The following is a 13189-nucleotide window of genomic DNA, read 5'->3' as shown; positions in this document are numbered from 1 at the left end:
CGCCACCATTGGTCAAATAAAAGCTCCAACTAAAACAGGAAGGGGGAGCAAGAAAACCTCAGACCACAGACAAGTTCATTCATCTCCACATGGAAAATTACAATTTTAATCTCATAAATGACGGATGTCTGACTGATCCCTTTTTTACAGTAGTACAAATAGGTACCATTTTCATGTCAGATTTTTCTGCTTCACCAATGGCCACTACCCTCATACTGTAAGGTTGAAAATGGGAGGTATGAAAATGAACACGTAATGCAAAACAGAATTTCAGTCGAGATCACTTTAGTCAAAAGTGACCCAATTATTAGCATGCAATAATATATACAGCATATTCATTTTTTACGAATATGAATTTTGGCGGGGTGATCTGTGGGGCGAGCGCGCAGATACGAGCGATCAGCAGTAATGGCAATACGAACAATGACGTATTTTGACAGCTTAAATACATGCGCTCTAGCGAGCTGAACCAATGCTATGACAGCTGACAGTCAGCTGGTGGGTTGCGTCATACGGGGTGTGACTGATTAGCCTCTGCCGATTAGCCTGGCGTTGACATCCGTGCCTCGCCTGAAGTACGTCAGAGACTTCATTTCAGTCGAGATCACTTTAGTCAAAATTTACCCATTTATTAGCATACAATAATATATACAGCATATACATTTTTGGGCGGTGTGATCTGATCCGGGGGCCCCCTACCTACCACGCATGTGGAAAGCGGCAATCTAGATGGCTCAGAGTGCCGGGCCGGAAGAGGGAACGGCATCTAGCCCCCTGCCTCTATGACGATCAGAGTGGGCCGCGATCGGGAAGACGCTCGGAGGTAACTCAGCCCACTAAGACCGTCAAAGAGCGCCACAGGAGGACTGCTGTACATTATAGTCCCTGGCCTCCACGGGCCAGCGCTTCGTGGGTTCCGAGGGAGATACAGCCTAGTGTCTCTGCCGCCATGGTGACCGGAGGGACCGCTGGATGGCCCTTCGGAGATGTTTCGGCCCACGATCACCACAGAGCGCCACAGACTAAGCTAGTGTAATTCCCCGGCTTCCACTAGCCGACGCATAGTGGAATACCAGAAGAAAGCAGCAATACCCCCTGAACAGAGAGCAACGACGACAACAGAGACGACATCGACAGAACACAGGCGGAGCAGGGGAGGAGTAAATGAATAAAATGTATTTATTTCAGAAGTGATTGTTCTCCCCTTTCAAAACAAGTTGTATTTCAAGTTTGTTTTATTACTGAATCACATCATATGCACACAGTTCTGAGGTTAGTTCACATTAATTGAGTTAATGCATGTTTGATACCAGTGAAGTGCTTGTTAGAAATGAATGACCAGTTTAAAGGGCAATGCTCGTTTTTGACAACCTGGACCTTATTTACGACATATTATAAGAAGTTTGACTCACCGAGATCACTTTTGTGTAGTTCGGAGGCCTGTAGAAGAAATTTAAAATCCAGCGCGAGCCAGTATATCCATGTAATGACGGTGATCGGGGCACCGAGAATGCAGTTTCTCAAAATCTATTTTCGGCCGCTAAACGGTTGTTTTCATCAATCAGATTGGATGAATCGACAGTTGAGATTCCTCAACGCGAGGCATTGTTGTGGTTTTCAAATACGGGGTCTTTAGCCTCTGTAATATGATCTTTACACGCCTTTCCCCACTTGCTCCAGCACGCATGCGCACAGGCCAGCGCGCAGACTGGCTATTCTCCGGCTCACATTCTCTGCGCTACGATCGGATTGTTGCTGACGAATGACGACGACAATATTCTCGGCACCAACAACGATCGTAGCGCAGAGAATGTGAGCCAGGTTGTCAAAAACGAGCATTGCCCTTTAAGTTCAAAGTTTCCAAAATACACCATGTCCCTGAAAAATATACATACTCCTGTCAACCAATCAGCTGCAGCACCATGTACCACAAATGAACAGTAGATCCACTGTTGGAGTGACTATTTCACAGTAAAATCACAGTAGGGAGTGAGCAGGTTTGCTGACTGCCCAGCGTCTACTGGAGCTCTCCACAGTCTGAGATGGTGATCTTCATGGAGGTGCCCCCAGACCGGGATCCGAAGGACTCCACTTTCTTGACCACGTCTATTCCCTCCTTGATGCAGCCAAAGACAACATGTCTGCCATCCAGCCTGGGGGGGGGGAGAGAAGAGGCTTATTGTCATTGCCCCCGACTGTGAAAAAGCCACAGCGGTGTTCCCTAAATCAGTCGTGTCTCAGCGTGTACCATTCTGTCTTTGCGGTGCAGATGAAGAACTGGGATCCGTTGGTGTTGGGTCCAGCATTGGCCATAGACAGGATTCCTAGAAGACAAATGTGCAAATATTAGTTCATATTCATTTGATTATTGCACATCCACAGCTGTAGACCAAACTTAGGCGGAGTTGTGGAGAATGGCTCTGATTTGGCTTGAAGAGAGGCCGTTACTCCCCCAATCTGAATATCAGGAGAATTATGGCCTTACATTCTTAGAAAAAACAATTATGGTAAATCAACTCCTTATGCTCATCTGAATAAAAATAGGTCATCATATTCAACCACGCTGAGTTCATTATGCTCTGCTGATAGAAACATAATGCTGCCATCTAGTGGTAAAGAAGGGATATGGATTTAGGATCCAGGTTCCAAGCTCAGTACAGGGCTGCACAGAAAGCCAGATCATTTTTACCAGGCCCAGTGTGCTTCAGTTTGAAATTCTCATCTGGGAACTTCCATCCATAGATGGACTTCCCTCCGGTCCCGTTGTGATTAGTAAAGTCTCCACCCTGAGTAGAAAAATAAGGAATAACAGAGTTGTTTATAGAAAGCTCACGGGAGGAAAGGAGATCTCAGTTTAGGACGGCCTACCTGGCACATGAACTGAGGGATCACTCTGTGGAAAATGGATCCTTTGTAACCGAAACCATGCTCTCCTGTACACAGCGCTCTGAAGTTTTCTAAAGCAAAAGACAAATGTTTTATTAGACAGATTACAGTAGTAGTATAAAGTGCGGAAAATGATGTGCAATTGTTGACCCATGGTTGCTTCCGCCTACAGTACCTGCAGTTTTTGGGACCACATCGGCGTTCAGCTAAAAGATGCAAACGTTTAGAATACAGTTACAGTAGAATTCATTCAGCTATGCAAACGTTTAGAATACAGTTACAGTAGAATTCATTCAGCTATGCAAACGTTTAGAATACAGTTACAGTAGAATTCATTCAGCTATGCAAGCGTTTAGAATACAGTAAGTAGAATTCCTATTAATTGCAAGACACCTGTCGAACCATCGGCTACACGTCTCACACAGTTTCTAGAGTCTTTTAGAAGCCTATAGCCTACCAATTCATTCTAATGAGTGAGTCATTTTTACTAAGGATAATTACCACAGGGGTGGAGTTTCTTAGAACACCTGCCTTCATTCGGATACTAAAGTAACCTTCTAGTTGCTAATTCACAGTATTTTTTCCAAAAATCCTAGTTTAGATAAAACATACACTAGCTTACTAGTCTAGAGTGATTTCTGAAAAATGTGAAAGTAAAGAGGCATTTGGGGGTAAAAGTCGGGAACCAGCCTATTTTACATAATTCAAGGGTGCTGAATTAAAAAAAAAAAAAAACTGTTCCCAAGAACAAGTGGGAGACCTGTAGATTACACCTGTGTGTGCATATTCTGCGAAAGACATGTCAGCAACAGAGAAATGACCGAACTCCTTTTATGAATGTGGACTAGTGACTAGACTAGGTAACGAATCTTACCCCTAGTGTTGTCTAGTGACGAGCCTATGGCTGTGACTTGTGACCACCCTGTGTTTCTCTTGTGCTCACCTGGTTTCTCCCTATATCTCAGGACCTGCCTGCCACTGCCCACCCCCTGCTCCCTGGACATTATTCCCTTCATCGCCAGATTGTTTTATACATGATCACGTACAGTGCATCCGGAAAGTATTCACACCCCTTCACTTTTTTCACATTTTGTTGTTACAGCCTTATTCCAAAATTGTTTAAGGAGTCCCCCTGAGGTACCCTACTAAACAGTTCTCTGAAATGTTGCTTGCCTGGTTACAGAGTTATTGAAGAGACTGTTAAAGGCCTCGACTTTGGCAATTTGGCGACCCTTTGGAAGGTCAAAAAATCACTTTTGCTTTGGAACAGGTTTTATTTGGCATTCAGCACCCTTGAATTGTGTAAAATAGACTGGTTCTCTGAAATCCCTTTAGACTATTATGCCTACTGACGGTCTACTAATAATAAAGATGCATAACTGCATAGCAGCGCGGTTTATACCTCAAAAGTTACTCTTCCAAGCGGCTGATTGTCTGCAGCAATGTCGAAGTAGACAGTCGGGTTTTTCTTGGCAGCCACAGGGCCGCTAGAGTACATACGAGCGGCGGTAAACGCCAAAGAACACAACTTTATCCGGTTTGATATAATAAGCATATTTGCTCCCTGTGTGGACAGTGACACAGAATGAAAGAAATGACGCGCTTACATAGCGGCAACAGGAAACCATCCATGCAGGAAACACTCCATACTCACTCGGAAGTGTATGTCCAGTGTAACTGTGGGCATCAGTGCTGCACCATGCTGCGCGCCTATGCGCTTGCTTTGTGTGCAGAGCGCACTCTGGCACATTTTAACGCACAGTAGTGCACACAAAACAAAGTCACGTATTAAAACTGTATGCAAAGGATTTGCATGAGCCTACCGTTAATAAATAAAAACAAGAATAATCTATGCCTCCAGCATATATTTTTCATGCAGCTAAGTCATCTTAGTTTATTTGAGGATGTCATGGACTAAAGATTGATATGTATTAAAGTGTGGTGCATCTTCCAGACACTGACACAACTCATTTTGTACATCACATGAATGTGATATTGGTGCAAATGTCATAATAAAATAAAAAGAGTATCATATAGGCTCACATATCACAGTTTTCTTGAAAGAGACCTGGTATTTGAGGATCTAATCTGGTTAATAGACTGTTTTGAATATGTAGCCTAGTCTGGGTCATGTGTTTCAGTTGAAAAGCTTGCTTCGTCAGTTTTGCATGTCTCATCTTGAGGTGGACAAAATGCAAAATGTAGCCAATGGCATCTCAACTTCTATGCAAATGACAAATGACAAGTCCACAACAACATACAGGTATCATCTGAATACATATTTATTAGATAAATATTAGGTTGTCACATCATCTAACTACATACAATTCTGCAAGACTAAAAATCACAATTAGTTCCTTTATTTTCTGACCAGTTTAGAATATGAAATGATTGTACATACAATGTACAACATAAAGACAATGGCCACATTTGCATGAATCACCGTAGATTGTACCATTTCATCTTTTCCATCTGATCATGATATCAAAAATTGTACAAACTATGGATTTGGTTACAATCTTTTGGACCCATTCCCCACTCCTCCCAGTATTTTCTTCATCATCTTTTTCATGGTAGCACCCCAGAGTATGCAGGTGACAGACTAGAACATGTAGGCTAATACATGTAAAACAGAGCTGTCCCAGTTCCCCTAACAAAAAGAGGCTAAAGTATATTACAGAGGGGGAACAAAATGCCAAAGAGATTTCCACAGACACTAGCTAACAAGTTTCATCATTTTCCATATCCAGCCACTTCCATTAGAGGGGTTGCAAGCGTTTTATTATTCTGAAGAAACAATGCTCATTCCCAGGGAAGATGAATACATTTCTGTTCACATGTCTATGTTCATTTACATATGTACAGGCTTCCTACGGTCATGGACCCACACTGACCTCGTCTTGCGCTGCCATCTCCATTCTAGACCAGAGTGGATGGGCATGCCTTTCCTCTCTTTTCATATCCTTTTTTCAAACTGTATTTCCCCCAGAAAGATACTCCTGTTTGTGCAACTACAGATTTGGGGTTCTGCCTAATATATGAAATTGGCTAATATGTAAATAAGTGTGAAATGATGGCTATCTCCATGGGATTGATACATTATATGGTTTCTGTTCCAATACTAATGAAAAGAAATAGTGTGGCAGTGTGTTGTTACTAAGAGACCGACCATTGATTTCACTGTTACAAAGTTGATCGATTAGTGACACAAATAACATGAAACAGTCTTTCTTTACAGGAACAAAACATATTTCTAAAGCATATTGAAGTTTAAAATATTATGTTTACAATAATCAAGATGTTTTAATCAGTACATTGCTACACTTAGAAGAAATTATATTTCTAGCCTTACATTTTAGTAAGAAAAGAAAACTGATACAAAATAATTTACCAAAAGAAAAAATGAAATAACATTAAAATGGGCTAAAAACAATTAAATGGTCATAAGCTTTAAAAAAGCCACATTTTCCATAACAAAAATAAAAACAATATCATAAATTTATTCAAAATAAGGCCGTGATATATCTTTCAAATACCAATGTATATTGACAATTAGCAACAATTATGATATTCACATGGTTTCTAATTACATTGAAAGCCAGCTGAGATCACAGCTTTTGAAATTATTATTGTTCGGTCTTACTGATAAAATGTGAATATGAATTCATGAACATATCAATGGTTCCTCGGTCTAGTAACTCGGAGCACTAAAGGACATCGGTGAATTTCTTTATCAGACCTTGACAGAGAGATGTGTCTCAGAATGGCATGGTGGCAAGGCCAAGGCCAGAGATGAACAGCATGGAGATGATGACAGCAATGACCTGTCTGAACTATGGAGTCTAGCTGGGTCAAGTAGCTGCAGTTCATAGCTTATGAGACATTTTGGATCTGCTAGGAGAGAAAGACAAGACTTGTAGAGACTGTCGATGGTGGAGTTTGGGAGGATACGTGGATAGGTTGGACAACCAATCACGAAAAGGACAAACATTATCAAGATGATACAAAAATATTCACAATGATATTTACAATAGCTTTTCTTAAAAAATAATACATTTGCATACTGAACAGTACTCTTCTCTTAAAGTGAAATTGAAAACAAATGTGGCAAAATATCAGCTCCAATACTGCTTTAAAAACCAGACTTTTAAAAGTAGTGATGGATGAAGCATGTTTGTTTTTCCTCAATATCTTTGAAATAAGAAACCCGCAGTACATTTACACACAGACACACACACACACACACACACACACCCAGACACAGACACACACACACAAACACCCACTTACAAACACATGCGCCAGCACACACGCACTGAAGCACACATGCGCACGGGCGGGCGCGCGCGCGCACACACACACACACACTCAGAGACATGCAAAAAATCTCTTCCATTCCCCCTTACTTTGGTGATGATAAGCAATGTCCCAATGGTTGATGAATAGTTTAAATTTGCAACAACAAATAATATAAAGGAAAAAAATAACACAATATCAAAACATAATATCACCAGCAAATACATGATAGGTGTGTATTGCTAATATCAGCGTAATCCCTTCAAATGTTAGTGTTAAATCAATCAGACTACATCAGACAGAAATGAAAAGTTGATAGCTGTGGAAGCAACTGAGAAGGAAACACACTAGCTTTACCACTTGGAATATCACTAGACGAGGGCTTGGCACACATGCACTTCATATACTACTTAAACAGTACATAAGTAAACGGGGAGAGAGACGCAACTTTGCAAAAATGGGATTGCGAGCAGCACAAGGCCCATGCAGAGACAACAGCAAGGATGGAGTCCTAGCTAGAAGCAACAGTATAGTTATTACAACCAGTTCTCTTGTGTGCAGTACACCTGCCTCTCCCCTCTGTCTAGTCGGAGGGGAACTACATACATTATGTAACAGTAGAACAGTACAAAAATGCTATTCTCTGGATAGATCTGCCCATTTCAGCATGTGAGTTTGTTTTTGTGGAACCTCTCTCCCAAAAAGGTGACAGCCCAGTCCAACTCCTCCCAGTGCTTGTTCCAATCAGACAGCTCTCCTTCCCTCAGAAAGCTCCCAAAGGAAGGAAGGGGATTCCATTCCACTCCAGCTCCTTGCAAATTATTGTCGGAAGATGAAGTGGAAGCTATTCAATTACTTGTGGGGGGAGGTGTATGTGTGTGTGTGTGTGTGGGGGGGGGGGGGCAGAACAAAAAACAAAACAGTTTGACAGTGAGAGATGAGTCCTCCTGTTGATTTTGTTTCTCCTCTCGTTTCCTTCCCTTTGAGATGTATTTGGAGATGTATTCTTGCATTGCCGTAATCTCTTGTGCTTTTAGAACGATGCGCCACAGACAAACAGTGCTACTAAACCAGTCTGGAGAAAGGGCTGAGACGCTGGGCTGAGCAGTGGCTTCTCAGGGTGGAACAACCATGTAGATATTACACACATTGGAACAACCATGTGGATACATTGGCCAGATAGGGCAGTTTTTGTTTGTTTGTTTTTTACCCCAATTATTTTCTTTTATACAATGAATTCCTTTTCTTCTCGAAAGGAAACAAAATATGAATTTAAAAATGCTACAACACTTTCCTAATGTGCACACAGACGCCGTGTGACATACAAGATCAACTGAACGGAGCTGCACAGTTCAGAGAGATCGCCACAAAGCAGAGGGCGGGCTGGCGCGTCTCGGAGTCTGAAAAGCTCGTTCAGTCAGTCAGTCAGTCAGTCAGTCAGTCAGTCAGTCGGTCGATCTGTCTGTCTGCGCTGGAGGACCAAAACTGTACAGGAGGAAGAAGAGGAAGGGAGTGCATCTTTCTGTTTGTCAAGTACTGAGCGACTGTCCCCGGTTGGACTCCAGGCAGTCTCAACAAGCTCTTAATGAGTGTGTGTGTCTGTGTGTGTGTGTGTGTGCGTGTCTGTCTGTGTCTCTGAGCTGTCTCAGTTGTTTTCAAAGAGCGAGAGGAGGTCATCATTGCTATTGCTCGGGAGATCTGGGGGGTCCAGGTAGGAGAGCAACTCGTCAGGGTTGGCCAGCTCTGGAAGAAGCTGTGGAAAGAAGAAGACACAACGGTCAGGTATCCTTATGGGCAGAGTTGAATCAGCGAATGAATCCTATTTGGCCTGGATCAGTGTAGTGTTAGTCTCGCATAGCCAGACCTATCTCTACACTTCGTTTACGCTGTGCCAGTGTTGGAGAAAGGTCTGGCTGGACTCATTACCATTCGGGGATAGCGGGGGAGAAAAACACTTGAATTTCTTTAAACCAATCACAATCATCTTGGGCGGAGCGGTTGCTACAGTAGATTGTCGTTGTTTCACATAGTCTGAATTGAATCTGATCGGGCCGGGATTCGGTTCAGTCGCCACTGATCGGCCAGTAATAAACGAATTACAAGGCTTATCCCCGAAACCTACATAGCCGCTGAGTCAGACTAGTGCTGTGCTGAAGAGAATGTTGGCCCCACTTACGTCCAGGGATGGCTCAGGCATGTCCGAGGCCCCCTGCCCCCCGGCCCCGCCCTCTAGGCTGCTGGAAGTGTTGAAGGTCAGCTCGCCGTGCGGATGGCTGTTGGGGCCCGACTGCTGCGGGGGCGGGGCCTGCCGCGAGGGCTGGGGAGGCCCGCCGTGGTGCAGCTGAGGCCCCGATTGGCTGCCAGGGTGAGGGGGGCCGTGCAAGCTCTGCTGCTGCTGCTGCTGTAACGAGCTGTGTGTGTGATCAGTGCTGGCAGGATGAGGTATCTATGGAGGGAGGGAGAGAGAGAGAAAGAGGGAGAGACAGAGGGAGGAAGGGAGAGAGAGAGAGAGTGAGAGAGAGAGAAAGAGAGGGAGCGACAGAGAGAAAGAGAGGGAGGGAGGGAGAGAGAGAGGGAGAGGGGAAGGGAGGGAGGAAGAGAGAGAGAGAGAGGTAGAGACACAGAGAGAGGGAGGGAGGGAGAGAAAATGGTCAGAAAACAACAGCCAACACCATCAGTCCAGCGCAAGTGGAGCAGAGCTCTCCTGTGTGTAGCGGTTGGTCCAGGGTGACTCACTGTGTCCGGCATGCTGTGCGAGAGCGGCTTGTCCTGAGCCATCAGGCCGCTGGGCATATCCGGGGGGTGGGACAGCTGGGGACCGGGCATGAAGTCGTTCATCGACGTACCACCAGGGTTCCCGTGGGGGAAGTCAAAGTTTCCGTGCCCTTGGTAACTGTTGCCTATAGGGTCCACAAAACCAAAACCAACACACCCCACTTTAGAGCACTTTCATTTTCAACGCCACTGGGATAGTATAGGGGATTTCGTTTCGGATCATTCGCCGTGTTTAAAACATTGTTGCTACCTTGGCTGCCGTATTCGGTGTTGTTGCCCCCCTGCTGGGCCGGTAGCGAGGGGTAGGGGGAGGGTCCCGGACCGAGCTGGGCGATCATCTCCATCACGTTGGGCATGATCATCTGGCTGGGGCTCATGGTCTTGAACCTCTTGGCCATGGGTCCGTCCGGGTCCTCCTTGATGTGGATGTCAGACTTGATGGCGACGGGTCGCCAGCTGCACGTGGGGTCGATGGTGACCTCCTCGAACTCCGAGCTGAGAGGGAGGGGACAGTGGAGATGGTCAGAGTTCTAACATTCATGGTTATCAGTCGGCGGAAGATTCAGAGGAATCTCTTTCATGAGTTTGTCTCGTGGCTTACTTTTGGATGGCATTCAGGATTCCCCACATGTACTGGTCCACTTCCAGTCCTTCCAGCAACGCTGTTTTACTGAGAGGAGGGATGCCGTGAGAAAAGGGATTAGTCTACGACTGAAGACATACCGCTTGTCCTTGTAATGATATTTGTGATCTACCGCTGCTCTTTCATGTACTGTAGCTGAGCTTCAGAAACATACTTGCATACAGGACACCGCCATGTTCCCCGCTCACAGTTCAGCTGTAAGTACGACTCCAGATCAAAGCACTGCGGAGAAATCATACAAGACAGTCAATCATCATCGCCATAACGATCTCCTGTGATCGTAGGGGAGTGGCTGGTTCGAATCCCAGCTCCTCCTGTCCACATGTGAAGTGTCCTTGGGCAGGACACTGTGTCCTTGGGCAGGACACTGAACCCCGAATTGCTCCCAATGAGCAGGCTGGCACCTTGCATGGCAGCTGGCCGCCATTGGTGTGTGAATGTGTGTGTGAGTGGGTCAATGAGAAGCCATTGTACAGCGCTTTGGATAATAGCACTATATAAGTGCAGTCCAATTACCACGTTACATGGTGCCAAATGAATCCTTCAGAGCAGCTGTACTAGCGGCACAGAGACGAGGCCTATGGTACCTGGACGTGTTTACAGTCATGGCCTCTTGCTGGCAGCTGGATCCGCCGGAAGGTGATTGGACATTTCAGGGAGACCTTGATGGCCGTCTGCTCCACGCCATCCTCGCCGTTGAGAGTGGTGTTCCCAGAGGACGCCGTCACGCTGCTGAAGTTCCTCTTGACTGTGAGAGAGAGAAAGCGTGAGAGAGAGAGACAGACAGAAAGAGGGAGACAGAGAGAAATTCAGGAAGAGAGAGAGAGACAGAGAGGGTGGAGAGAGGGAGAGAGAGACAGAAAGAAAGAGCGATAGAAAGAGAGAGAGACAGAGAGAGAGAGAGAGAGAGAGAGAGAAAGAGAGAGGGTGAGAGAAGGTTACTGCCTATTGGTCAGGTATGATGGAGACACAGAGAGGCTGGATGGTATAGTTATGGATGGTATGGGTATGGATGGTATGGGTATGGATGGTATGGATGGTATGGGTATGGATGGTAGGGGTATAGATGGAATGGGTATGGATGGTATGGATGGTATGGATGGAATGGATGGAATGGGTATGGATGGTATGGATGGTATGGATGGTATGGATGGTATGGATGGTATGGATGGTATGGGTATGGATGGTATGGGTATGGATGGTATGGATGGTATGGATGGTATGGATGGAATGGGTATGGATGGTATGGATGGTATGGATGGTATGGATGGTATGGATGGTATGGATGGTATGGGTATGGATGGTATGGATGGTATGGATGGTATGGGTATGGATGGTATGGATGGTATGGATGGTATGGATGGTATGGGTATGGATGGTATGGATGGTATGGGTATGGATGGTATGGATGGTATGGATGGTATGGGTATGGATGGTATGGATGGTATGGATGGTATGGGTATGGATGGTATGGGTATGGATGGTATGGATGGTATGGGTATGGATGGTATGGGTATGGATGGTATGGATGGTATGGGTATGGATGGTATGGATGGTATGGATGGTATGGATGGTATGGGTATGGATGGTATGGGTATGGATGGTATGGGTATGGATGGTATGGATGGTATGGATGGTATGGGTATGGATGGTATGGATGGCATGGGTATGGATGGTATGGATGGTATGGATGGTATGGGTATGGATGGTATGGATGGTATGGATGGTATGGGTATGGATGGTATGGATGGCATGGATGGTATGGGTATGGATGGTATGGGTATGGATGGTATGGATGGTATGGATGGTATGGATGGTATGGATGGTATGGATGGTATGGTTATGGGGCGTGTGGCCGTGTCTCTGTACCTTTGGTGATGCAGTGCTCAGCGGGCAGCAGTCTCTTCTTCAGTAAGCCCTGGAGGACGGAGCGCACTGACGGCCTGTGGACCAGCTGCAGCACGAACAGGTGCGACTGTGGGGAGAAAGAGTCATCGTCATCATCACCATCACCACCATCATCATCATCATCACCACCACCACCATCGTCATCATCATCACCACCACCATCACCACCATCATCATCATCACCATCATCATCATCACCACCACCGTCATCACCACCACCACCATCACCACCATCATCACCACCACCATCATCACCACCATCATCATCATCACCACCACCATCACCACCGTCATCACCACCACCATCACCACCACCATCATCATCATCACCACCACCACCGTCATCACCACCACCATCATCACCACCATCATCATCATCACCACCACCACCACCATCATCACCACCATCATCATCATCACCACCAACATCACCACCATCATCACCACCACCGTCATCACCACCACTGGCATCATCACCACCATAATCATCATCATCACCACTATCATCATTATCATCATCATCATCACTATCATCACCATCATCCCCATCACATCACCACCATAATCATCATCATCACCATCATCATCATCATCATCATCATAATCATCATCACCACTATCATCATCACCATCATCGTCACCACCATCATCATCACCATCATCACTATCATCGTTACCATG

The 13189-nt window shown here is 45.3% G+C and overlaps 2 protein-coding genes across 2 annotated transcripts in view; both read right to left on the bottom strand.

Moving 5' to 3' along the window:
* Positions 1-1267: 1267 nt before the first annotated feature.
* On the bottom strand, positions 1268-4501 carry ppifb (peptidylprolyl isomerase Fb). Its single transcript, XM_084455954.1, has 6 exons — positions 4289-4501; positions 3062-3092; positions 2869-2957; positions 2690-2786; positions 2249-2324; positions 1268-2153 (listed from the first exon to the last, which is right to left on the bottom strand). The coding sequence occupies exons 1-6, from the start codon at positions 4439-4441 to the stop codon at positions 2018-2020; spliced, it is 582 nt and encodes a 193-aa protein (XP_084312080.1). The 5' UTR covers positions 4442-4501; the 3' UTR covers positions 1268-2017.
* Positions 4502-5202: 701 nt separating this feature from the next.
* LOC311323977 (zinc finger MIZ domain-containing protein 1-like) overlaps positions 5203-13189 on the bottom strand; it is a 111956-nt gene continuing 103969 nt past the window's right edge. Inside the window, exons 16-23 of the mRNA XM_084456317.1 lie at positions 12470-12575; positions 11188-11348; positions 10755-10822; positions 10559-10627; positions 10208-10452; positions 9919-10082; positions 9359-9628; positions 5203-8935 (exon numbers count right to left, since the gene is read on the bottom strand). Coding sequence (XP_084312443.1) covers positions 8828-8935; positions 9359-9628; positions 9919-10082; positions 10208-10452; positions 10559-10627; positions 10755-10822; positions 11188-11348; positions 12470-12575 — 1191 coding nt within the window. The 3' untranslated portion in view covers positions 5203-8827. The remainder of the gene's footprint in view (positions 8936-9358; positions 9629-9918; positions 10083-10207; positions 10453-10558; positions 10628-10754; positions 10823-11187; positions 11349-12469; positions 12576-13189) is intronic.

Source organism: Borostomias antarcticus, assembly GCF_949987555.1.
Source record: "Borostomias antarcticus genome assembly, chromosome: 22".
NCBI lineage: Eukaryota > Metazoa > Chordata > Actinopteri > Stomiiformes > Stomiidae > Borostomias > Borostomias antarcticus.
The sequence above is the reverse complement of the archived record's forward strand: the minus strand, read 5'-3'. Positions and strand labels throughout refer to the sequence as shown.

What these genes read in the sequence shown, in the direction of transcription:
- ppifb (XM_084455954.1), bottom strand. Translation starts at nt 4,441, where the DNA reads ATGCTTATTATATCAAACCGGATAAAGTTGTGTTCTTTGGCGTTTACC. An exon ending in TTGGAAGAGTAACTTTTGAG is followed by an intron (nt 3,093 to 4,288) that starts GTATAAACCGCG and finishes TGCATCTTTTAG; the next exon opens with CTGAACGCCGATGTGGTCCC. An exon ending in TCCCTCAGTTCATGTGCCAG is followed by an intron (nt 2,787 to 2,868) that starts GTAGGCCGTCCT and finishes TTTTCTACTCAG; the next exon opens with GGTGGAGACTTTACTAATCA.